Source organism: Pangasianodon hypophthalmus, chromosome 29, assembly GCF_027358585.1.
Source record: "Pangasianodon hypophthalmus isolate fPanHyp1 chromosome 29, fPanHyp1.pri, whole genome shotgun sequence".
NCBI lineage: Eukaryota > Metazoa > Chordata > Actinopteri > Siluriformes > Pangasiidae > Pangasianodon > Pangasianodon hypophthalmus.
The window spans coordinates 7,170,977-7,193,637 of NC_069738.1; the positions used below are offsets into that span (position 1 = coordinate 7,170,977).

Genomic DNA, 22,661 nt, shown 5'->3' on the forward strand with positions numbered 1-22,661 from the left:
AGAAAATTACTTTACATAAATGGATCAAAAGGTTATGTGTCAACATAGAGGCTAAATCCAAATGTTTCAGTAACTGCTCCTTACAACTTTTATTTATTTAAAGTGATAGTTCTTTGGGAAAGTTTATATTTAACTTTCCTCATGTTTGGAATCTAAAGTTTGCTTCTTTGGTGTTTTTTTTCCCTCCAAGCTACAAGGGTCTGACAAATAAGGCAAGATTATAGCCTCCAGTTTAGCATTGTCTAATGTCACTCATGTCTAAATCATCGTACACTCGCCTCAGAAGGTTGCTCAGTAATCTCTGACATGTAGAAATGAAAAAAGTACATTGTAGAGCAAAAAATCGTTCATAGCTCCATCTTGAGGCCTGAATTGCTTAGTTCCTCAGCAAAAAGTTTGGTTTCATTACACAGCAGCATAAGTATACATTAAAGAAGATTAAGATGATATAGCACCAATTCTATTTGTATAGTTATTGTATACGATTAATTCCAGAATTATTGCACAATGATGATTATGTAAAATCGACATTACACACAATGATTTCAATTTTCCACTTAAACAATAAAATGAATCACTCATCTTTCCTCTAACTTTGTAACCTTTTCTCTCAAAAACATGTTACAAAATTTATGAAAACCTTAAACAATATTGAACTTGCAGTCCATCCAGGGTGTATTCCTGCCTCATGCCCAGTGTTTCTGCGATCCTGCCCAGGATAATGAATTAATTAGTTAATTAAGGAATAGTTAAATTGAATAAAAGCAGGATGTCATGTTGAGATTGTCAAGTTTCAATATCAACTATTAGGTGCTAGCTCCATAACAACAAGCTGTTTGGAAGGTATGCAAGAAAGAAACAACTTATAAAATGCACAACCTAAACTTTGCTAAGCATCACTGGAACTATAGCTGGTATTGTGTGTGTGTGGTTAGATGAAACCAGTATCAACCTTTTTGGCCAAGAACACATCAGCATTTCTGGCTCCCAAACCCAGTGTAAGATCTGGTGGTGGGTAAATTAATCTTTTTATGCAGTGCAGAGACTCATCTAAAGATTGATGACATTTTGAATTTCCAAGGGCCTCATTTATAAAACCTTTGCACAGTCAAATATGATTTTACATAAATTCCATGGCTTTGTTCACATGGCAAAAGAGATATACATTTCTGGATTTATACAAGGTGATACTGAATGAATAAATCAATTCCTAATAAAAAATTCTTCTGACTGATCTCCTTTATCCTATCATAAATAATTTTTGTCCTGATGGGTATCAGGATAATAGATGGCCTCATCCAGGATGATCCTGCCCCCATCCACTGGGCATGAGGACTTACTGATGAGGATGATGAGGTTTGATGAGGAAAAAATGTTTGATGAAAAAATGTAAATCATATACTATGGCCTTCTCAGTCACCAGATTTCAACACAATTGAACATCTATTGGAGATTTTGGAGTGAGATGCCCACCGCCATCATCAACACCTTTAGGAAGAATGACCGAAGATAATGAACCCAAACATACATTCAGATCAGCACAGAAACATCTTGAAAGAAATACAGCTCACTCATTGCGTCAATGTCGGAATCAGTGTCCAAGTACAACTCCCAAGAGACAGTGCAGCCTACAAACATGGCTGCCAAGGACTCCATCTCCAAACATGTACGCTCAAACTCACCTGATTACTCATCAAGTACACCTGGACTCAATGTCTCTCTCTCTCTCTCTCTCTCTCTCTCTCTCATACGCACACACACACACACACACACGAAATAAAGCACACGTTAACCCACGTTCAGTGTGAATTATCTCTTAGCATAGCCTATTATCCTGATATACCAAGCTTTATTGTTTATAATTGGTATTCTGGTTTTGATCTTTGTTTGTCCACTGGTTTCTGAATGTAGTCTTGCCTTGTTTTGCCCATTTATTCATCGCCTGACCATTGCCTATGTATTTCTACTTCGACTTTGCTTCATGATTCGGATTTGTTTGCCTGTTTATTAAAAATAAAGCCTTTTACTTGCACCTGCAACCGTCTCAGCCACCTGGCAATTGCATGCATGCTTCATTTTATATGTTCCTGTTGGCTGTTGATGGGGCGTGCCAATAATTTTGAGACTTTAAAGACTTTATTTTGTTAAACTATTTATAAGCTATTAGCTAAAGGCTTTCCTGATCTTCTTGACAACTTTAACCTCATAGCTCAAATGCAAAATTAAGGACACCACCACATTCCACTTGACCTCTGTGCAACTCAAACTGAATACTGCAGAGAGAGAGATGCTTATCATATCTGTCCACTAGCTGCAGAAATCAGTGTCAGAAGGAGACTATTGGTTGATTTATGACCCTATAATGTGGCCCCAAGCTTCGAAAGGCACCCTACAATTACCCCAATAAGCCTTGTTCTTTTCATCCGAGTGTCTCTGGTTGAGTCTGTGTGGTCTCTCTGTGCTCTTCCTGCTCCTGCAAAGTGCATTCATCACTGCTTTCTTTATAAATCAGCACAGATGTTCCCACTGTGACCTGCAGCTCCCATGGAGCACATTTGATTTCACTTTAGATGCTTGTTTTGGTTTTATTAAGGTGAGCTATCCATCTTTACTGAGGCACCCAGAGACAGGGATGTATACAACTGAGAAAAAAAACAATTTCGTATAGAAAACAATACCTGTCAGGGCTTCATTCAAATCCATAGAGCCTCAGGACCGACCCTCTTGTGGCCACTTAAGGTTTGGCTGACACTTATAGTGGCACAAAAGTAAATGATTCACTTCTCTGATAGAAAAATCACATACATTTCCCATACAATTAATCATTTTATCTTTTGTAAGTGATTATGTGAGCAATACATGATCATGCATTAAAAAATGTAAAGTTGCATTCACCATGTTATGCCCTGAAATTGCACATGACCTCAAATAAACATGACATCATGTGAACAATATCCTGCAGATCCAGGTCAAGAGCTTCAGTTAAAGTTCACATCAAACATCACAATGGGAGGAAATGTGATCTCAGTGACTTTGACTGTGGCATGGAGAGGCTGGTATGATTTCAGAAATTGCTGATCCCCTCACACACAACATTCTATACAGTCTACAGAGAATGGTACAAAAAAAATCCAGACCAGCAGACCTGTGGGCACAAATGCCCTGTTGATGAGAGAAGACAGACGAGAATGGCAAGACTGGCTGGAGCTGACAGGAAGGCTACAGTAACTCAAGTAACCACTCTTTACTCCCGTGGTGAGCGGAAAAGCATCTCAGAATGCACAACGTCAAACCTTGAGGCAGGATGAGCAAGAACAGGAATCTGTGGCAATAGTGGACACACGCTCACTGTAACTGGACAGTTGAAGACAGGTAACGTTTTTTTATCCAGTTTCACTTCTTATCTTTCTGCTCAGACTCTTTCACAGCAATTCATGCAGAAATACTTTGCTTGGCTGGGGAAAGGTTTGTGTAGGAGATCAACAAATACATGCATGAATAAATACTGGTAGTTCAATGTGTTTTTCTTTTGGAAATTCATTGAATATATTTAAAAAATTTCTCCTTGTCACAACAATTTCTTAAAAAGTCGCAGTGGCTAGAGTGTAGCTCTTTCTCTGAGGCAGCATAATGCTTTCAGTGATTTCAGTTGAGCAAGACAGTCAAACGGTGTGCAAATGAATTAATTACAGCTGAAAGTGTTTGTGTGTGTGTGTGTGTGTCTATGTGTGTTTCTTGGTTCAGGAGGCAAATAGAACATTAACTTCCAAATGACCCATTATGTCTTTTAGTGTATTAGGTGGTGGCTTTCCCTCAGAATAATAGCCAACCTATTACTTCTCGAACTGTGCATGTGCAAAAATGTGGGGATTTGAATACAATTGAGAAAATTGTGACTGAGAAAATACTCACTTGTGTTACCTTGTAGGAAAGCATTAGATCTTGTTACCACTTTGACTGCAAAATGATTACAGTTCATAAGAAAGACACTGCATAAGTGATTATGATTCTGCATAAGTTTGTCTTACTATCCTTGTAAGAACCCTCCATTTGCATGATTATTAATGCAGTTAACTAACGCCATGTAACCTCTACATCCTCACCTGAAAGGAAATATTTTGTTTCGTATTTTTTTTTAAATTGAAAGCTGCTTATATATATATATATATATATATATATATATATATATATATATATAAAAAAGCAGTCAGATGTGTAAGATATTAAGATATTAATATATTTGTGGCAGCATTTGGTCCCCACCACAATACAAAAACATGCCCACACACACACACACACACTCCCAGTCCTGCGGTGGTCTCAGTAATGGAGTCATTACAGGCTTCAGTGGTTTCAGGACTTATCACAGGATACAGGAGGCCTATGGGGAGAAAAAAAAATCAAATGAGTTCGACCAACCAATACAAAAGACCATTTCATTAAATGCAACTCCTATCAGCAGAGGACAAGGATACGAGCCTTTCCCATTTCACCCAGGATCAGCTTATTTATTAAAAAAGGAACTAATGGGATTGAGCTTAATGTAAAGCGTGCTCATCTGTTTGTGTATGGTGTTTAAACGAGCCGTTATTCTGCTCAACACAAAGAGACAGGGGGGGTGAATCTGAAAGACATCAGTGTCCATTTTTTGCCCTGGGGATGTCACACAGCTTTCTGACCACACAATCACTGCTTATCACACACCTGTCAGTCTGTGTGTGTGTCCACTGTATCTTCATCAACATTTTCTTTCTCAGCTTATCTACTTTATGACAGTAAGTATATAATGAGAAGATCTTTATTTCTCCACTGGGATTTAGATTTAGACAGTCAGAATGCAGAAAGAAAAAGGGAAAAAACAGAGTGAGTCATTCGATCCCCAGCCGTTCACAGTCAGTGCTTGATGTAATTGAGTCAAATGGGCCATATTAACCCTCGCCAGCTTGGGATGGACCATGCCATTGATCACATAAACAGTTGGCACGTATCACATTTCGCCATCCTGTCCCTCCATGCCTCCCTCCCTTCCCTAGGTGAAGTGGACACTGAAACCAAACCCCATCCCCAGAGGAACATTCCCCAGGAATTATGGAGTGGCAGCTCTCGAGGGACAGCAGGAAGTGGCCCTGTATTGAACGCTGTCAGTCTCTCAGAGGGAGGTCAATGGCCAAGCACCAGGCAATTTACAGGTCCAGACCAAACGTCAATGATTCAATATCATCCAGATTCTGCTCGGACACATGACGCTCTATTCATCAGGCGGCATCACTCTGTACTAGCAGTGCTGGGCTTATCTTAAAGAAACAGCTGTAGGAGTGGGCAGGCTAAAAGCGACCATTGGCTCGACTGGTGTGATGACAAGCTGTCGGCTGGTTGTCCAAATCATTTGAGAGTCATCAGTGTCATGCTATATCACATAACTAAAGAGAGGAGACAGCTAAATGGGGATTGAAACATGAAGATAGTGTGTGTCATGATCCAGGGCCGGTTGTTCAGCCATGGTGGTCTGTGTTTTGGGGGGTGCTGAGTGTGTTTGAGGCCAAACAATAAAATAGTGACAGGACATCTAAATTAGTTATTTCTGTATAATAAAATATATAAATATAATGTTTATGGTTATGCTATACCAGACAAAATATTATGTCTACAACGTTTAAGAACAATCCTCTTAACAAATCTATTACAAAAACCTAACAGCTTCCCTAACCACATAATTTAACCCCTTAAACTCCTGATTTATCATTTAGACAGTCATGATAGAGCATATATAATACAGTATATTATAGTAATTACTATAAATTACTCAGTAACTACAATGAAACTAATAGGGAATGCATGTAGTGACAAAGGATGAATGTAAACCTGGATGCACCAAAGACTAATACGTGCACTGAAACTATATCAAATAGACGTTATATTACACACAGTGCACACTTAATTACTTAAATATAGCCTTTGTTTATAATACAGATTTATTGGACAGTTTTGACCAAAGAAGCTTACATGTGGGACAGAATCCAATCCAAGAGCTGAAGAGTTGAGGGTTAATTGCTTTGGGCCCAGCAGTGACTTCGGCCAGCTTTGCAGGACTTGAACTTACAACCCACTGGTTACCAGCCCAGAACATTAAACACTGAGTGACCACCGCAATCCTTATATAAATATATAATCTAAAATAATAAAGTGCAGCCTGGGGGTAGTAACATTTGATAGTTTCCTTATTTGCTTAGCTGTGAATGAAACTATATCATAGAATAAAATACAAGGGGGTGGTGTGAGGAAGTTGATTATTTTTCAACAACAGCTTACCACAAAGTGTTTTAGTCATCTTATACCACAGAAAGTATGCTATCACTAACAATGTTATATACTAAACAATGAAACATAATATTTTAAAAAAATAAATCCATTTCTAGTTATATTTAATGTTGTGGAATGGTTGTGAAACAAATTACTTCCTGTTATAACTTATGTTATAGCAGCTATAAACAGATGTTCCCTCACTGGCCTCATTTCTTTCTTCTCTCTTGAAGTGAAGACAAAAAAAATGCACCTTGCCATGTCGCAAAGAACCGCAAAGCACTCCGTCCTGAAGACTTAAATGATAACGTGACATGAAGAGATCAAATATAACATGACATGTTATTGATTAGAATTGCATGGTGACGTGTTCAATAACAGATGTTTGGAGGCAGAAGCTTAGAAACAGATCATTTTTTTTAAGTGATTGGCACTGAATTGTGCTCATTATGACCATTAACATTAACATTACCATTAGCATTTCAAGTTGTCTTTTTAAAGCATTAAAACAGAGAAACAGAGAGAGAGCTAAAATAGTGGTAGAGTAAAACTATATAGTAGGCTGCTGTAGATTTTTTCCCCTAAAAGCTTATTGATTGCACTTTGACCCATCCTTACGGTTGTGAGCTGTGTTTTCCTCTCTGCCTGACTGAAGTTGTCGTTACACATTTCCTTTAGAGCGGCCCATCAGTGGCTGCAGCTCTCCAGCCCTCTCACACACCATCAGTGAGTTAAACACGGGCACGGATACAAGCTACAACAGGCCATTGATTTAACATTAAAGAGTCATGTGTTTAGTTTTTACATTACAGTGTATCATCAAATCACTCAAAACAGGCATGAAACATTTGCTGTCTGATTCTGTATTATTATCCTGGTTTTGGACATATTACACAGCATTTGCTTACAACTTCTTTTTTTCAAAGTAATCACAAGAAAATGTCACAAGAAATGTCAGTGCATAGATATAACTTTTCCCCCCAAATTTTTTTTCTGATTTTGTTTTTTATTCCCTAAAACATATAGTTGTTAGTTAAAATTAAATTCCATAAAACTGAATAATTAGCACATACCGTATATATATTTTATTTCTTTGTTTTATTTCATTGTTTCTGTATGTTGCTTGAATTATATTCCATAAAACTGAAACATTAGAACATTTAGTTAATTTGAGAACTTGCATATACTGTATACACAGTGGGGTCCAAAAGTCTGAGAGCACTAATGAAAATGCTTCTATTTTGCATTCTTTTCTAACTTAATACAATAATTTTCATTACAAATTATATTACTGACAATAACCTGAGTGAAAAGTAGAATCTTTGAAATATTTACATGAATTTCAGAGTTTCTTAGTATTTGGTATGGCCTCTTTTTTTGCTTTAATGACAGTGTGCACTACAGTTGGCATGGACTCCACAAAGCAGTTAACATGGTCAGTATCACAAATTTAAATTTGCATTTAAATAGGGACCTAGTAATAGTGCAGGATATTTAAATTTTTCGAAATTCTAAAACCTGTTTTAAAAAAAAAAACCCAGATTTTCAATGTGGTCTCAGACTTTTGGACCCCAACGTGTATATACTGTTTTTGGACAATTTGATAGGATTTTGTTTGATATTTTCTTAACCTTGTTCTATTCTGGATCAGTATTTATACCAGGGCAACATTCCAGATTTCCTTCTGTATTGCTTGTACATGCAGTTTCTTGAAGTGGACAGACGGGGGAGCTCATATTAGGTATTTACTAGAAAGAACAGTCCAGTCAACTCATATGTGAAGAGAGTAAAGTGTTAATTAAAGCAAGTGTTATTGGCAAATTATTTTAATTAAGACATATTCTTTAGCTTTATTTTACGCTTATTATATAATACTTTATGTAGATACAATGCAAACCACTATGTAGATAATCCAACAATGAAATCTGAAATATTTGCTTTGCTTATTTTGAACTTTTTTCTGTGAGAAACAGAGCGCTTGTGTAGTAAAACATTTTTTTGCATCTTGGTGGAGGAAGGATTGAATGTGGGGGAATAATACCTACACACTGGTGATCGAGTAATGAAGCGGCAGTGATGGAGAGAAATATGTCAACTCTCAGTGGGACGGAGAAATGCATACTTTAAAGAGCAACTACTCTCTCTGTGGCAGTGGCCTGGAAAACAAGCCGAGCAGACGCATAAACCCACCAGCACAGGCTTTAAAACATAAGACTTATGTTCTATTTGAGTTAAAATCAGAACGTAAATCTTTAGTTGGACTGCATAATATTAAAACATGACACTGTATCAGACTCTTAATTTCCTTAATGAACATAATATCCATTATTTAAAAAAAAATCTTTATGAGGCATTATTAGAGTTTTTAAAATGTGTACAAGGAACTGTTACCAACATACAAAGACTTATAAACACAGTTATGATGATTTTTGAATATAAGCTTCATAGAAAGTGTTACCAGATGGTTTTAGGTTATGTTACTAGCTGTGGTTTACAATGAAATAGTCCAGACATGTGTATCCAGCCTCGTGCAGACTGAAGCTCTTTCCTGCCCAAGTGTGTCAGAGAGTGTTCCTGTGTAAAGCGAGTGAAGTGCCAGGGATCTCTTGACACAGGTCCCTGTGGTGCAGCTCTTTAGGACAAACAGTGTGTGAGAACAGCGCCAACTCCCTACACATCTCCTGTCCTTCCCTGTTTTCCTTCCATTTTCTGCCTGGATGAATGAAACGTCTGGACGAAAGCATTTTCATTGTCCCCATGGACCAAGCCGAGTCAGGGATGAAGAGATGGAGAGGAGAAAATAGGATGCTCTAGAGTAAAGTAAAAATTGAGAGTGGATAAATGGGAGGCAGAGGCCGGAACATGAGGGTCGAAATATCCATGTGGATGTTTTCCTTAAGCGAAAGCAAGTTGAGACTCGACTGCAAAATCCCTCTAGGTTTCTTCCCGGGGGACTGAGCAAAATGGAGCCCCTCAAATGAATGACATTTAATTTGTCTCATGATAAAGGTGCTCATATATTGAACAAGCACTGTTGTCTGTGTTTTGATGAGGAGCGGAAATAAAGCTTTCACTCCAGTGCGGTTCTTCCAACAACAACAACAACAACAACAGAAAAACCCTGTCAGTCAAAAATGCTGGCAATTTGGATTTGGCTGTAACAATCAATGGGTACAGAGCACCATCTTCACATCATTTACCTTGGAGCATCTCGGTTAGTGAAGAGAAAAACACTATGGCAGCGCGAGATGTGTGGATGCCACACTTACAGTCCAACTGCAGAAGAAGCAATCGAGAAGCTGCCACTCTCAGGGAATGGCAGGTAAAGCTGGACGTCTCACAGTGTTGTGTTTATGGCAACAATCATGAGGAGCTCATCACAGCTCAGATCTCTATTTCAACATCTAATATCTTAGGAATTTGTCACAACTGCATATAGATCCATCTGTCCTGCACTCTCTGAGAAACTGTGGCCTTTTTTAAAAACTATAAAAATCATGAATTCTCTAATCTGATTGGTCAGAGGGTGTTGATTCATTTTCTATAACAACACCACTGACAATAGTTGGCTGTAATTAAAATCACATGTCTATATTAACACTCTCTTTCTAATATTTTATCGTTTCCATAGTAACAGCTGTTTCACAGGGACTCTTATGGTGAACATGCCACATTATCTAAGCCTAATAACAGGCAGATTAACAAACATTTTTAATTTATGACTAAAGTTGTATAATGATTGATATGGTTGAGACACTTATTTAACATTTTTGGAAGGAGTCTCCAGTGTCAGCACTTTGTAAAAATCAGAGGTTAAGCTGTAACTTTAAGTACAGTAAATAAACTGACATGTTATTCATTAATAAATAAAAAATTGCAATTGTTGTAAAATTGCTGTGGTATAAGAAATAAAACACTTCAGTGTAGTAACAGTATCTTCACTTTGTGTTGGGCCGCATCACACCACCCTGTTGTTGATTGTTTTCATATTACGACACACCCTGTCATGTTTTTTGTTTAACTTATCAGGCTTCATGTCCCAGAAGGGCAATTGGGACATTAATGACGAACACTAAGATTCATGTATAGAATCATTGAGAAATTTGATAAAATCTTACTATAAATATGAATATTCTTCTTCATCACTCAATATTTACATATGTACTGTTCAAGTAAAAATAGTGCACTTGATAGCAGAAAGAAAGGTACACTTCTTCATGTTGTCAGGTATTATTTCAGATTGCATGTGGCAGATATTTTGATGTTTTGATGATCTTTAGTCCAATAGGTGTTCACATGGGTTCATATCTGGTATTTGGGAAGGCCATAGCATATGATTTGCTTCATTTTTGACCTCATCACACCATTCAGTAAGCTCTCATGCCCAGTACATTGGGCGGAGTCATCCTACAAAAGACCACACCCATTAAGATAAAGGAGATCAATCAGAAGAACTTCGTATCACCTGTCTGTAAAACCCTACATGATAAATGGAGAATTTATAGGAAATTTTGCTCATTTAAGAGAACTCAATAAGACACAACAGACAAAATAATAATCCAGTGTGTCGAAGTTCTTAGAAAAACTGCCATTCACAAGTTACATGAGTTAGAACCCAGAGAAACAAGATTGCTAACATGGTTAGAGGTTATCATTTGCAGTGTGGAGGATGTTTATCTTTGTTTTCATCTTTAATGAGGAGTGTGAAGGGCCTCAAGATGTGCTCTGCAGCCTCTTCATCTATTATGTATATTAAGTGAACTGTAACATGCCAAACCACTTAGCCATGACAGTGAGAAAGCAACGGGAAAAGCTCTGAGCTCCAAATCTGAGCTGTCAGCTGGCATCATGGGTATGGTTTCATTTTGAAAAGACTCAAGTGTGTGTCAAAGGATTAAATTTCAGATAAATGGAAGTATCTCTCTCTCTCTCTCTCTCTCTCTCTCAGGCAGCTTGGTGATATTTTACAATAGAAAAATGAGCTTAAATATTAGCAATCTGATACCCCTGAATGTGTTGATTAATTTTTCTATAACAGCAGCTCCAACAGTCGTCCCAGCTGCACGACAAATCACAGGTTTATATTAATATGTTCATTCTAATATGTTAATTTTCTATAGTAACAACTAACATAGGGACTAGTATGGTGGACACTCCACATAACAGATCAAATACGTATGTAATTGTTGATAATTGGTGTAATCGTTGCTTTTGGAAGGAGTCTCCAGTGTCAGTGCTTAAAAGCTGTAACTTCTCTCACAGGAAAGTCTTCAGGATGGAGGAGTTTGTGCCTTGTGGTTTCTCTGTAACATGACAAGCTGTATTGATTTGTCTTATAAGTTCAAGAGAGGAAAAAAAAAAGAGGAAAAAAAAGAGTTGTGAGGGAAGGACTGTTTATACTGCTTTAATGTAAATAATAACAGGAACTAACTTTTTTCCCCTGGATTATCAAGGAATACTATCAATAAATAAAATATATGACATAAGTTTTAAATAATAAAATGCAATTCTAAATAAGTGCATAAATAATATAAACATTATGTTGCGAAATTGCTGTGGTATAAGAGGAACAAAACACTTCAGGACAAGTCGCGTCACACCACCCTGTTGTTGATTAATTTCCTGTAACAGCCCACCCCTTACATTACCCCTTAAGTATTACACAAATAGACAGATGTTACTTGAAAAAAAAATTGAAAGAAATGATTAGACTTTCATTTACTTCACTTATAACCTTAAGAAACCAACCAAGAAAAAGGAAAACCATAATCAAGTGACTGTCAGTGAGACTATCAGTCTTTTCCAGTGCTGAATTCTTCTGAATATTGATATCTGACAGATTGTGCTTGCAATGCTGATGTTTTTTTTTAAATATTATGTGATAAATGATACTTACATTGCACTGTTGTTTTTGATTATGGATCAGCTATAATACAAGCACTGTATGTAGAAACATATAGAATACCTAGCAATATGTGTAAAATACAAGTTGTAGTCCAAAGTGTGTGTGTGTGTGGTCCCCATGAGGAATTTAATTTAATTTTATTTAAAAAAAACTGCAGCATGAATTAGCTGCGTTAATAATTATGTCAGTAGAATGTTCTCATATGGATGGACAAATGTGCATGTGTGTGTGTGTGTGTGTGTGTGTGTGTGTGTGTGTTTTAAAGAGGAAGGGAAGAGGCTGTTAAAAACAGCTCATTCAAGTAAATGTTTAATAGCCTAAAGCCCCTCCACCCTCCTCCCTTTTTGTCCCCAGACCCACCCTGATCATGTTATTTTAATTGTAGTCAAGTGTTTTAAAACTCCAGAAGAAAAGCAATTATGCTAATCCCTCTGCTCGCTCATCAATCATTTCCAATGGAGCTGTCTGAGCTGTGTGGTGAAGTCCTCTCCAGGCAGGCAGGTGTTCCTCTGCTCATTAAAGTGAGAGAGAGCCCGAGGCTGGCCACTTCCTCCACCGTGCAGGAGAGAGTGTGAAGGAGGTGTGTGAGAGGTGGAGCACACTGCTGCTCCATCACTGAGCACATGTATTAGACCTCATCCTTACGTTTCAAACAGCCGGTGTGAGGATGAGCAGGAGTTAAAAAGCATGAGGCATGTCTTCTGATGATTTTATTTTCGTTCCTGCACCATAGCTGCACATTTTGCTTGCTTTTTTTTCCCCAAAAGCATCTTTTGTTAGTTAAGAAATATGCTCTGGAGAGAGAACGAACAAACCAGCTGCAGTTTGTCTGAAGTGAATTGAAGCTTTAATCGGATTTTCCTCCATGCTGCATGAAGATCTGATGACCTGATGACTTTTGCACTGAGATGCGTTCTTCCCATTCATCTCCTTAGGCATGTCATACACTGAGTTTGGCTATTCGTATTCAGCAGCTCCCCAGGTGAGTACCTTATATGCTTATGCACAATTTCTAAACAATTTTTATTATTTCCTTTATTTTATATTCTGTGAAAATGAGCAAACTAAGAATTTCATTGTACAAGGTGCTTCTGCATATGATGATAAAGTTCTTGAATCACTTATGCACCCATGCAAAAAAAAAAAAAAAAAAAATGGTGATGCAACTGGAGCAGTGCTTTACAGTAATGTATTTAATTCTTCATCCCTGTGTCTACAATGTTGCACAAATACATCCTGAAAGAAGATATTCCTTATAAGTCTTCAGCCGCATCAGCAGCGTCACTGAAGAAAATAATGTCTTAGCAAGTAAAAAATCTTAAACATGGTCAAATTCTGAGATTGTTATAAAGCCTGACTTTAGATGCTTTTACCCATTTTAAGCCAAATTCTATTGGTAATAATTGATCCTTTTGATACTTTCTAGAAATAAACTCTAAAAATTAGAAAATATGCCCATAGAACAAGACTTGCTTGAAATTAGTTAAAAAAAGTTTAAAAATAGATTTAATAATCTTATATTTGGTTAATTGTAATCTTATATTAGGAAATGCTAGATAATGTGACTATATTTAAGATATTTTCACTTGCTAAGATATTTTTTGCAGTGCGTGTACTATTTCTACACTGTAGGAAATAAAGGGGTAGGATAAGAGTTAATAGTTAATTCAACCCACTTTGGTGTGTTTCTTTTGGCACTCTAATAGATCATTTAACTCTGTCTAATAATTCTATATTATTAGACTCATAGAAATAAACATACCAAACTGTAATTTACTAAGCTGCTGATGTGGTACCATCAAGGGTACATCTTTTGTTCTTTTAGTGTATACCTTTATACATTTATAAATAATTTAAGATATATAATAGGGCCTTGGAGACCACTGGTGTACCTGTAATTAGCTTTAAATGCATACTAAAGGCAAACAGATTGATGGTATCACCTAAGCAGCTTGGAAAAGTGTACTTTGGTACTTTTTAGTCAGAGGAACTTAAAACAGTGACTTTTGATATCCAAATGTCTCCAGATCTCATTACTTTTAAACCATATTATAATGAGTATAAATGACTGAGTAACTGTAATGAAACTAACTGCAACAGTAAATATGTTTGAACCGAGGTTCATGGAGTTTACCAGGTTAAACCAAGTGTAAAATCTTTAAAAAAAACAAGAAGATGTGTAAATATCAGTTTTAACGGGATGTTCCCTTATTCCTCTACTCTTACAGATCCTGTTATCTAATACTCTGGGTTCCTGCTACGAGTCCGGGAGCGATTCTCCATTCGATTCTGCGCAGACTTCTCTCTACTGCCCAGTGTACGAGGGCACGTTGGTGACATCTGCCAGACACGACCTCAACTCTACATATGAGAATGGATATATGAAAGATCACGGGACATACTGTTCATATAGAACGGATTCAACATGCCTGTATTCCCTGGTATGGGTTTGGTGGTGATTTAATATACACAGCTAAAACCCATATAATGCAGTGTTTCTGTGTTTCTGGACACAAATAATACTGTAATTACACATTAGGTGTTAATTCAAGAGTGAGTTTTTGGGCTATGAAGCAAGGGTATCAAAAATAAAGAAAAAAAAGTGTTATTTTGATGGATTTCAGTATATATCATTGGAATATTTGAGCTTCAGTGTAGTGTCTATCCATCAATTATTTGTCTATTTAAAATTATTTTCCATTTGTTACACTTTATGAGCACTATATACTGCAAACATACAGTCATTTCTATACATGGAGGAAGCCTTGACATGTATCAAGCTTTCATTTAAGCTAACTGTGTTTTACTTGTAGGGTAAGATCAGAGAGAAAGGGGAATCAGGAACGGCAAATGCGAGGATCACACATGGGTCGACGTATTACTCCTACAATCACCCATTTGGATACCAATATGACTCATATGGGTAAGATAAACAGTATATGAGTGGATATCTAAGATGATTTTAGAAATTTTCCAATAAAACTGGGTTTTTGAAAGCCCCCTTTTTAGGTGAGTACTTGATATTGTGTGTTTAGGTATGGATCTGTGGATGTTAACACAAGAAGGAAGAATGCAACCAGAGAAACCACCAGCACCCTGAAAGCATGGCTTCAGGAGCACAAAAAGAACCCATATCCCACTAAAGGAGAAAAGATCATGCTGGCTATAATCACCAAAATGACCTTGACACAGGTGTCCACATGGTTCGCCAATGCTCGCCGTAGACTCAAGAAAGAGAACAAAATGACATGGTCCCCACGCAACAAGATCTCAGATGAGAGAGGCTGTGAAGAGGAAGCAGAGAATATCGAAGGGGAGCCGATTAAATCTGAGAAGGAATTTGATGGTTTGTTATATTTTATATTGAACTAATAGATATCTTATAAACTCTTAACAATAAAGGCGCCAGACTCCAAGATTCTTTGGAGAAATGCCATTGAAGAACCATTTTTTGGTTTCCTAAAGAACGTTTTGATTGATGGATCTTTAACCATTACTGTTGGCGAATGGGACATACAACATCATGAATTCTAAAGTCTCAAGATGATACCATTATGTGGAAAAAAATGTTTATTGTAGCAACAAAAAATGATCAAAGACTCATAGACTGAAAGGTTTTGTAGAGAGCCAAAAATGGTCCTTCTATGGGGGTGTAGCTTTTACCAAGAATTGTTTATATATAAGATTGTTCCTCTCAGGCTGGTTTTAAAAATGAAATAAATAACTCTTCCTTAATTCCAGACAACCCAAGGGTGGATGATACAGATCCAGCACAAAGCGATTTGGAAGACTTCGACCTCACTGAGTCAGATGCCTCTGAATGTGAACCGAAACCTCATGCAATATCACAGGACTGTCCAGATTATCAACTCAGAGAACCTCTGCTACATGCTTCTACTCCAGATACAAGGTACAACGGTTTTGATAAAACCTGCTTAGAATCGACGACTGAAGATAGCCACTACTCTGAACAAGAAGAGACCAAGCCAAAAATTTGGTCACTTGCACAGACAGCCACATCGTTAAATCAGGCAGATTACACGTCGTGCATGCACAGGGGTCGAGGCGTGCGGTCGTCCTCTATGGACTGCCATTTAGACTTAGAGGACTCTCCATTCACCAGCCTCAGAAACTGGGTAGACGGCATGTTTCATGATCCACTGCTCCGGCAAAGCGACTTAAACCACACTTTCTCCAGCTCTTCAAGTTTATGGATGTTGGAGAACAGATTACATGAACTGACAGATTCTGTTCCCTCACCCCAGCTCACATGATCAACTGGAAAGTGAACTGTTTTTATTATACTACTAAACCAACACAGTATTTTATTTATTTAAAGGTATGCCTTTAAACTACACTGCAGCACTAAAGCACCAATGCAAATGCTAATGTTAAGTAAAAGCACAAATGCACAATTAGGAAATATACATTTTATAAATTAAATAAATTTCTTTAGAAGAAATTGTCACATTTTCAGCTTAAAGAAATGCACATACATTTATGCCAATTTTTTCTTCTTATAACCATCTCAAGAATTTTTGTGTTGTTGGCTGTCCATGGTGCTGAAAAAAAATCACTTTCTCTCTCGTCCCTCTCCTCTTTCTTTATTTTTCTTTCTCTGTATTTGCAAGAGTGTATACATTTGGCATGCAATCATGATATTTAAATATAAACTAATAAACATAAGAAAATTATTTGTTCCTTTCCATCCAGTGACTTTTGGAAAAGACCTGAAGTTATCAATTTACAGATTTAACCCACGTTACCAGCATTTATTTGCTCAGTAAAATTACGAATATTTCAGTGCTGTTAAATTTGTAAATTGACAGAAACTTTACACTAAAGTCTACTGTTGATAAAATTCACCTCTTTTCATTACACAGAATTATCTCTTATGCTAACCTACAACAGCCAGCGACTCCTTTAACTCTAAAATAAATTCCATAAACCCTACAGACTTATTTTATGAACATAGTCCAACTATTAAAATATTAGGATCATTATTTAAACATTTACAATAATATTTTAGGTATTTTTTGGACCAATAGACCCCCTGGACATGCTTTACAGACCCCTGGGTGTACCTGGACCCCACTTTGAGAACCACTGACCTAAAGTATACATTCGTGTCTAGCTAGTTTTATTTAAACAAATGTTCATCCAGCACTCTATACTTAATTTACTGGTGTTTGCATCACTAATGGATTGGTGCCTTGGAATTTATATAAACCTGCTTTATCAGCAAGTGTTTAAAGGAAACTGCTATTGATTCAGGACAACTACTGGAAAAATGCCCAGGAGAGCGAGTTCAGTCATGTGGAGGAATTTTTCAGGGTTAATTAAACATTTCCTCAAAAAAAAAAAACACTTTAAACTACTCCTAGTGTCTGATCCAGCATGTTTCTGCCTTGTGCTCTGTGTTCCCAAGTAAATACTATAAATATTATATAAATAAAAATTATATAAATACAATAATAATTGAATATCAAAATCTTAATTTAGATTTTTCACTTTCTAAATATCATTTCATCATTGTTTATTAAAACATCTTAATAAGGTACTGAATAAATAATATTCTTAATCTATTGTTCATTTTGTCCTGAAAGTTTCTCCAATGTAAATGTATGTTGATGTAATTTACCCCAAATACCTCCTAGTTCAACATGTAGTGTCCTTGTATAAGTAGTATGGAAGTATTTAAAATGATTCCTCGTGAATAAGTGTGAAGGAATAAGCTAGTGTACACTGGGTTAAAATTAGGTTTGGCAATAGGGCAGGTAGTTGGGGTCTTTAATTTCCTATGTATTTATGACACATATGAAAAATGTGAAATGCTTTAGGGTACAAATTAGAGATATTGCAGCTGATCTGACAGCAGATTTACTTGTGCTTTATTTTCTTTCGTTTTGAAGCTTGGAATGGTGATGAGGGTAAAGTATTCAGGAGAAGTCTGCCACAGCCTTGTGGAATTAACAATTTCAATTTAAATAATTCAGGATGAACTGAGACCTGAGAATTTCATTCTTCTTCAGCATTATAAATAAGTTATATTTGCAGTAATAAATAAATACATCTGGCCTCTTTAGAAAGTTGTACTTTGCTGTGTGTTGTATTAAAGAAAATGGGGCAGCAATCTCAAAAACACAACAGGAAGGGGAAGGAGGGTTTTTACACTGTCGTTACCACAATGTGTTGGGACGTTATACTGTAGCAGCAGTCTTTCTCTTACCTTCACTTCCTGTGAAACTGCACATTTCAGGGTTTTTTACAGCTATATATTCCATCAGGACAACTCACATCTGCAGGCCACTGTATACAAATAGAGTAGATTGAATCTAGATTTTTACATTGTTTTTTCCTTCACATTTGTTTAGCATGAAGGTTTCTTTCTGGAGATTCTGGAGGTTCTTTTATAAGTCAAAGCATGCCATATACAGTACAGTATACTATTGACATTGTATTTAAAATTAGGAATAAACTTGTAAACATATCTTTTTTTTAATGAAAACAAATATATTCCTATAATATATACATATCATTAGGTCTCACTGTATTTTATGCATTAATAAAGTCCATTATGTCCAGTTAGTAGTAAGACTTTCTTGTAAAATTTGAAGTAAAACTCAGGTCAAGTGTCTTTGCAGCTTACAGAAAGAAACATCTGATGTAAATTTAACTAAAGATCATCCACGTTTTGCTTCTGTATCAGATGCTATGGGGTCTTTTTTATTTTTCAGATTTTTGAATTATAATTCAACATTCATATAGCATATTCTGTACTGTTGTAGCACCATATAGCATGTAACACCATATAGAAATGTTCATATCATAGTTCTAGTCACTAGGCCTACATCAAATATATGTACTGTGAAAAGCCATTGACCATTAAACCCCCCAAGCCATAATGCACACGTACGCACACAACATACAACTTAACCCCCCTCAATGACAGAGTGTGAAAGTGAGCCCCTCTAACAGGGTTTTGAGAGCTTAAGGATGTGTTGTGGAATAATGATGACGAGGAGGAAGTATGTGTGTGTGTGTGTGTATATACAATATATAATTTGATAGTATATATAAGTATATATATCCTCTTCATGGCTATTTGTGGTATTCCCATTATGGTGAAATGCAGATTATGCAATAAAATGATTAAATAATTTTCTTATTTCTGAACTAGAGATATTATATTGACTGAATTGTAAAAAAGGACCCTGTAAAATTTCAGTACAAGTTACAAGATAGTTACTGTAATTAATATTTATAGCATTCATACTGTAAAAAAACTGTGTTTTAGAAGACTACACATTGGTAAAATATGAAAAAGACAAAAAAATCCTGACAAAAAAACTATAATGTGTTTATTAAAGCTACCATTTCATTTCAGTAGATTGTTCAGTAGCTAGCTAGCTAATTTTGACAGCTAAGTGTTCAATAACTATTAGCCAGCTAAGGTAATGTTACCTACATGTTAGCTGTTGCCACTGATTACAGTGTAGGTGCAGGATGTAATGATAATCTACCTCATTATCAGTCAGTAAACCCAGATTTTGATGAAAACTTAGGTAGCTAGTTATTCAATGTTAGCTAGGCTAACAGGTCTCTGGTCTCTGCACTTGCCCTGGTTTGCTGATACTATTGAAGATATGATATTTTATCAAAAGTTAGGGAAAGAATTATTGTAAGATTGAAAATAGAAAGGAAAGCCAGCAGAAATTAGGGCCCTTTGCTGATTCATACTTAGTTTTATGATATTGTATATTATACTGTATTATTACAGTTACTGTAGCTATATAGTAAGGTCCTTTTATACAGAATATCATGCCAGGACTGCAAATATTTTCCCAGGATATCACGCATTTAATATATTATACAGGTCTTCGCATAACACTTAATTGTAGATATCCAGAAATTTTTTTATAATGTAACTACACTGCATTACAGAAATGTAATAACCAACCACATGCTCCTATATACAGTATTTCCTGCTTCCTTTTCAAACACTATGAATAATACAAATTGTGATTTTCCATGCAGCACAATTCACATGCTCGGTTTCACTCAAAAGATTTCCCTCTGAGCAATGTTTGAACTAGCCACTCAGCTACAATGTAGAAGCCCTTAATGATGAAGCCTTCCCGTTCTCTATCACACACACTGGACAGGACATAGTGCCGATGAGGGTTAATAAGCATCACACTGTCTCTTGCTTTCTGTCACTGGCCCCAATTATAGCAGCATGGCTGCTTCTTTTCTGACCTGAGAGCCTCGGGCTGGAAAACTCAGTTCCACTGAACGCACCACCAGAGACTCAGACGCCTCACACACAACGCCACTGAGCCAATTTGGCATGCCAGCAGAGAACATTCTTTATGAAATATATATATGATCTTCCTCCAACATGTATTGTTCCGCCCTGCTGTTTCTTATCATGCTGAATCCCCTCTGATGACAGGTAAACGTACCAAGATGGGACTAGAGGCTGTTGTGCTTTTGCTCTAAGAGGAGAATATCATTCACATCTCATTCACATCTCTTTGCTGTTGTTAGTTTCTTCTTTCATGTCTTATGGAGCTCAGAGAGACTAAAGAAGATAAAAAAAAAGGTCAATTATTTGAGCATGGTATATCAAAAGGCTGTAGTGAAACTTGGTGGAAGCACATTCACACACTTTTTAAATTTGGAACTCTTGGTCAGTCACTACAGATTTTAAGATTCAGGTTCTACCAAAAGACACCAGACAAACACTTTTGATCACAACTGTACTATCAACAGTCTTTAAAAAAGTTTTAGAAGACAGATAAACAAATCTGCAGTGATTAAGCTAAGGTTTCTAAAGTAAAAAGTGTGTGTGAATATGAAGCTTTCACATATTCAACCTAAGGATTATACTTGCAAGTTATCAGAGAAGTTGTGGCATTAAATGAATGCTAGTTATGTAAGATATTGTGATTCTATGAACCTCAGATTATCCACAGGCAATGTGAGAGGCAATTAATTGGATAACTTCTTGCTGCATGCAAAACCTTCCAACAAATTGATTTGCAATTAATACCGCTGTCATACACAGATCTTTCCCTGGAGCCTTCTCACAGAGCTTTCGCCAGGTTGCTGATTCCATATGACAAATAAGAGTAGGAGCTGATTGACCACGGTAATTATATCCACCACTCAGTGGGCAAGTCTCTGTTTAGACAAGTGAACCCCTTGCGTCTTTGCTCCATGACAGGTGAACAGTTGGTCAGTTGGACAGAGTATGCACTAAAGTTTCAAGGTCAATTAATTGGTCTACAATAATTGAGTAAAATGACCTTGAGCTGAAACCTTTGAGGCTTACCACAAGATCACCCCAGAGTCACCTGTTCACCAATGAGTGCAAGATAAACAGTGAAGTGATTACTTTTCAGTGAAGTGATTGCTTGCAAAAAGTCAATTTATAGAGACAGCCATTTCAGTTTGGCATCTTGCATACGTTCATAAGGAGGGGTCTTAAGGGACTCCAGCACTAGAGAACCAAAGAGGTGCCAACTACAATGCTTTGACATGCTACAATGTGTGTGATATGAGGACTTAGATGAGGGCTTTCCTGAAAAAAGGTCAGTATTTTGGGAATCCAGAAGTGCACCAGACCCAGTCCATAAGGCGAACACCATTCCTGGTACAGCTTCTATCTAAGGGCAAACAACACCATATACAGTCCTTGGTCTATGCAAAATCCCCAGGGACAGGAAACTTGGCTGAGGGTGCCAAATCTTTCTACCTATTTGGGATAGTATATCTGTTTGGGGAGGAAAATGCCAGGTTGTTATTGCCACTGTAGCAGTTGGAACCAAGGTCTTGCTGGACTTTTTGTAGCTACATTTTGGAGTAAGACTGTGGCCTAGTTGCTGGATTCTGTGCAGCATGGGAAGAATCATTGAAAAGTGTACAGTAGATGATGAAGCTAGTTCATCCTGTCCCAGCAGACTGTCCGGCTCAGCTAGGGAGAACCACAATAGGCAATCAGTTAACTTGCCTTCGGCTAAATGGTCCACCTTGCACTGTACCATATTGAAGTCTGCTGTGACCGGCTCTGAGAAAAATCGCATTTGATGCTGTGGGTCGCACATCCCTATCCAATCTTACTTGGTCCACCACCATTTAGAAGGTGGCTGTCATGGCTAGTTTAGAGTGGCAGATACAAACTGAGAGCAGTCCATTTAGACTTATTTATGGAGACTAGATGTAAGCACAGGGTTTCAACGTCCAGGTCATTTTCAGCATAAAAAAACCTCCCAGACATGGGTGTACCACAGACAAAGAATAAAGAGGAAGACCGGTCATTGGGCTATAAGGAGGGTTCTGCTGAAGGACATGAACTTCTATGCTACACAATCTTAGTTCCAGGATCATCAGTTTCAGCTGAGCCATGTCTGCCACAAGGTCTTCCATGTCCCTATAGATGAGTGGCGTTATT

At 37.0% G+C, this 22,661-nt stretch overlaps 1 protein-coding gene across 1 annotated transcript; it reads left to right on the forward strand.

Annotated features, from left to right (window-relative positions):
- Window positions 1–12,631: 12,631 nt before the first annotated feature.
- On the forward strand, window positions 12,632–16,924 carry irx4b (iroquois homeobox 4b). Its single transcript, XM_026942391.3, has 5 exons — window positions 12,632–13,187; window positions 14,434–14,646; window positions 15,019–15,128; window positions 15,241–15,551; window positions 15,947–16,924. The coding sequence occupies exons 1-5, from the start codon at window positions 13,143–13,145 to the stop codon at window positions 16,477–16,479; spliced, it is 1,212 nt and encodes a 403-aa protein (XP_026798192.3). The 5' UTR covers window positions 12,632–13,142; the 3' UTR covers window positions 16,480–16,924.
- Window positions 16,925–22,661: the final 5,737 nt, after the last annotated feature.

Bases quoted from the DNA above. Each gene is read 5' to 3' on its own strand.
- irx4b (XM_026942391.3), top strand. From the start codon at position 13,143: ATGTCATACACTGAGTTTGGCTATTCGTATTCAGCAGCTCCCCAG. The intron at 14,647-15,018 runs GTATGGGTTTGG...TTTTACTTGTAG, and splicing joins CAACATGCCTGTATTCCCTG to GGTAAGATCAGAGAGAAAGG. The intron at 15,552-15,946 runs GTTTGTTATATT...CCTTAATTCCAG, and splicing joins ATCTGAGAAGGAATTTGATG to ACAACCCAAGGGTGGATGAT.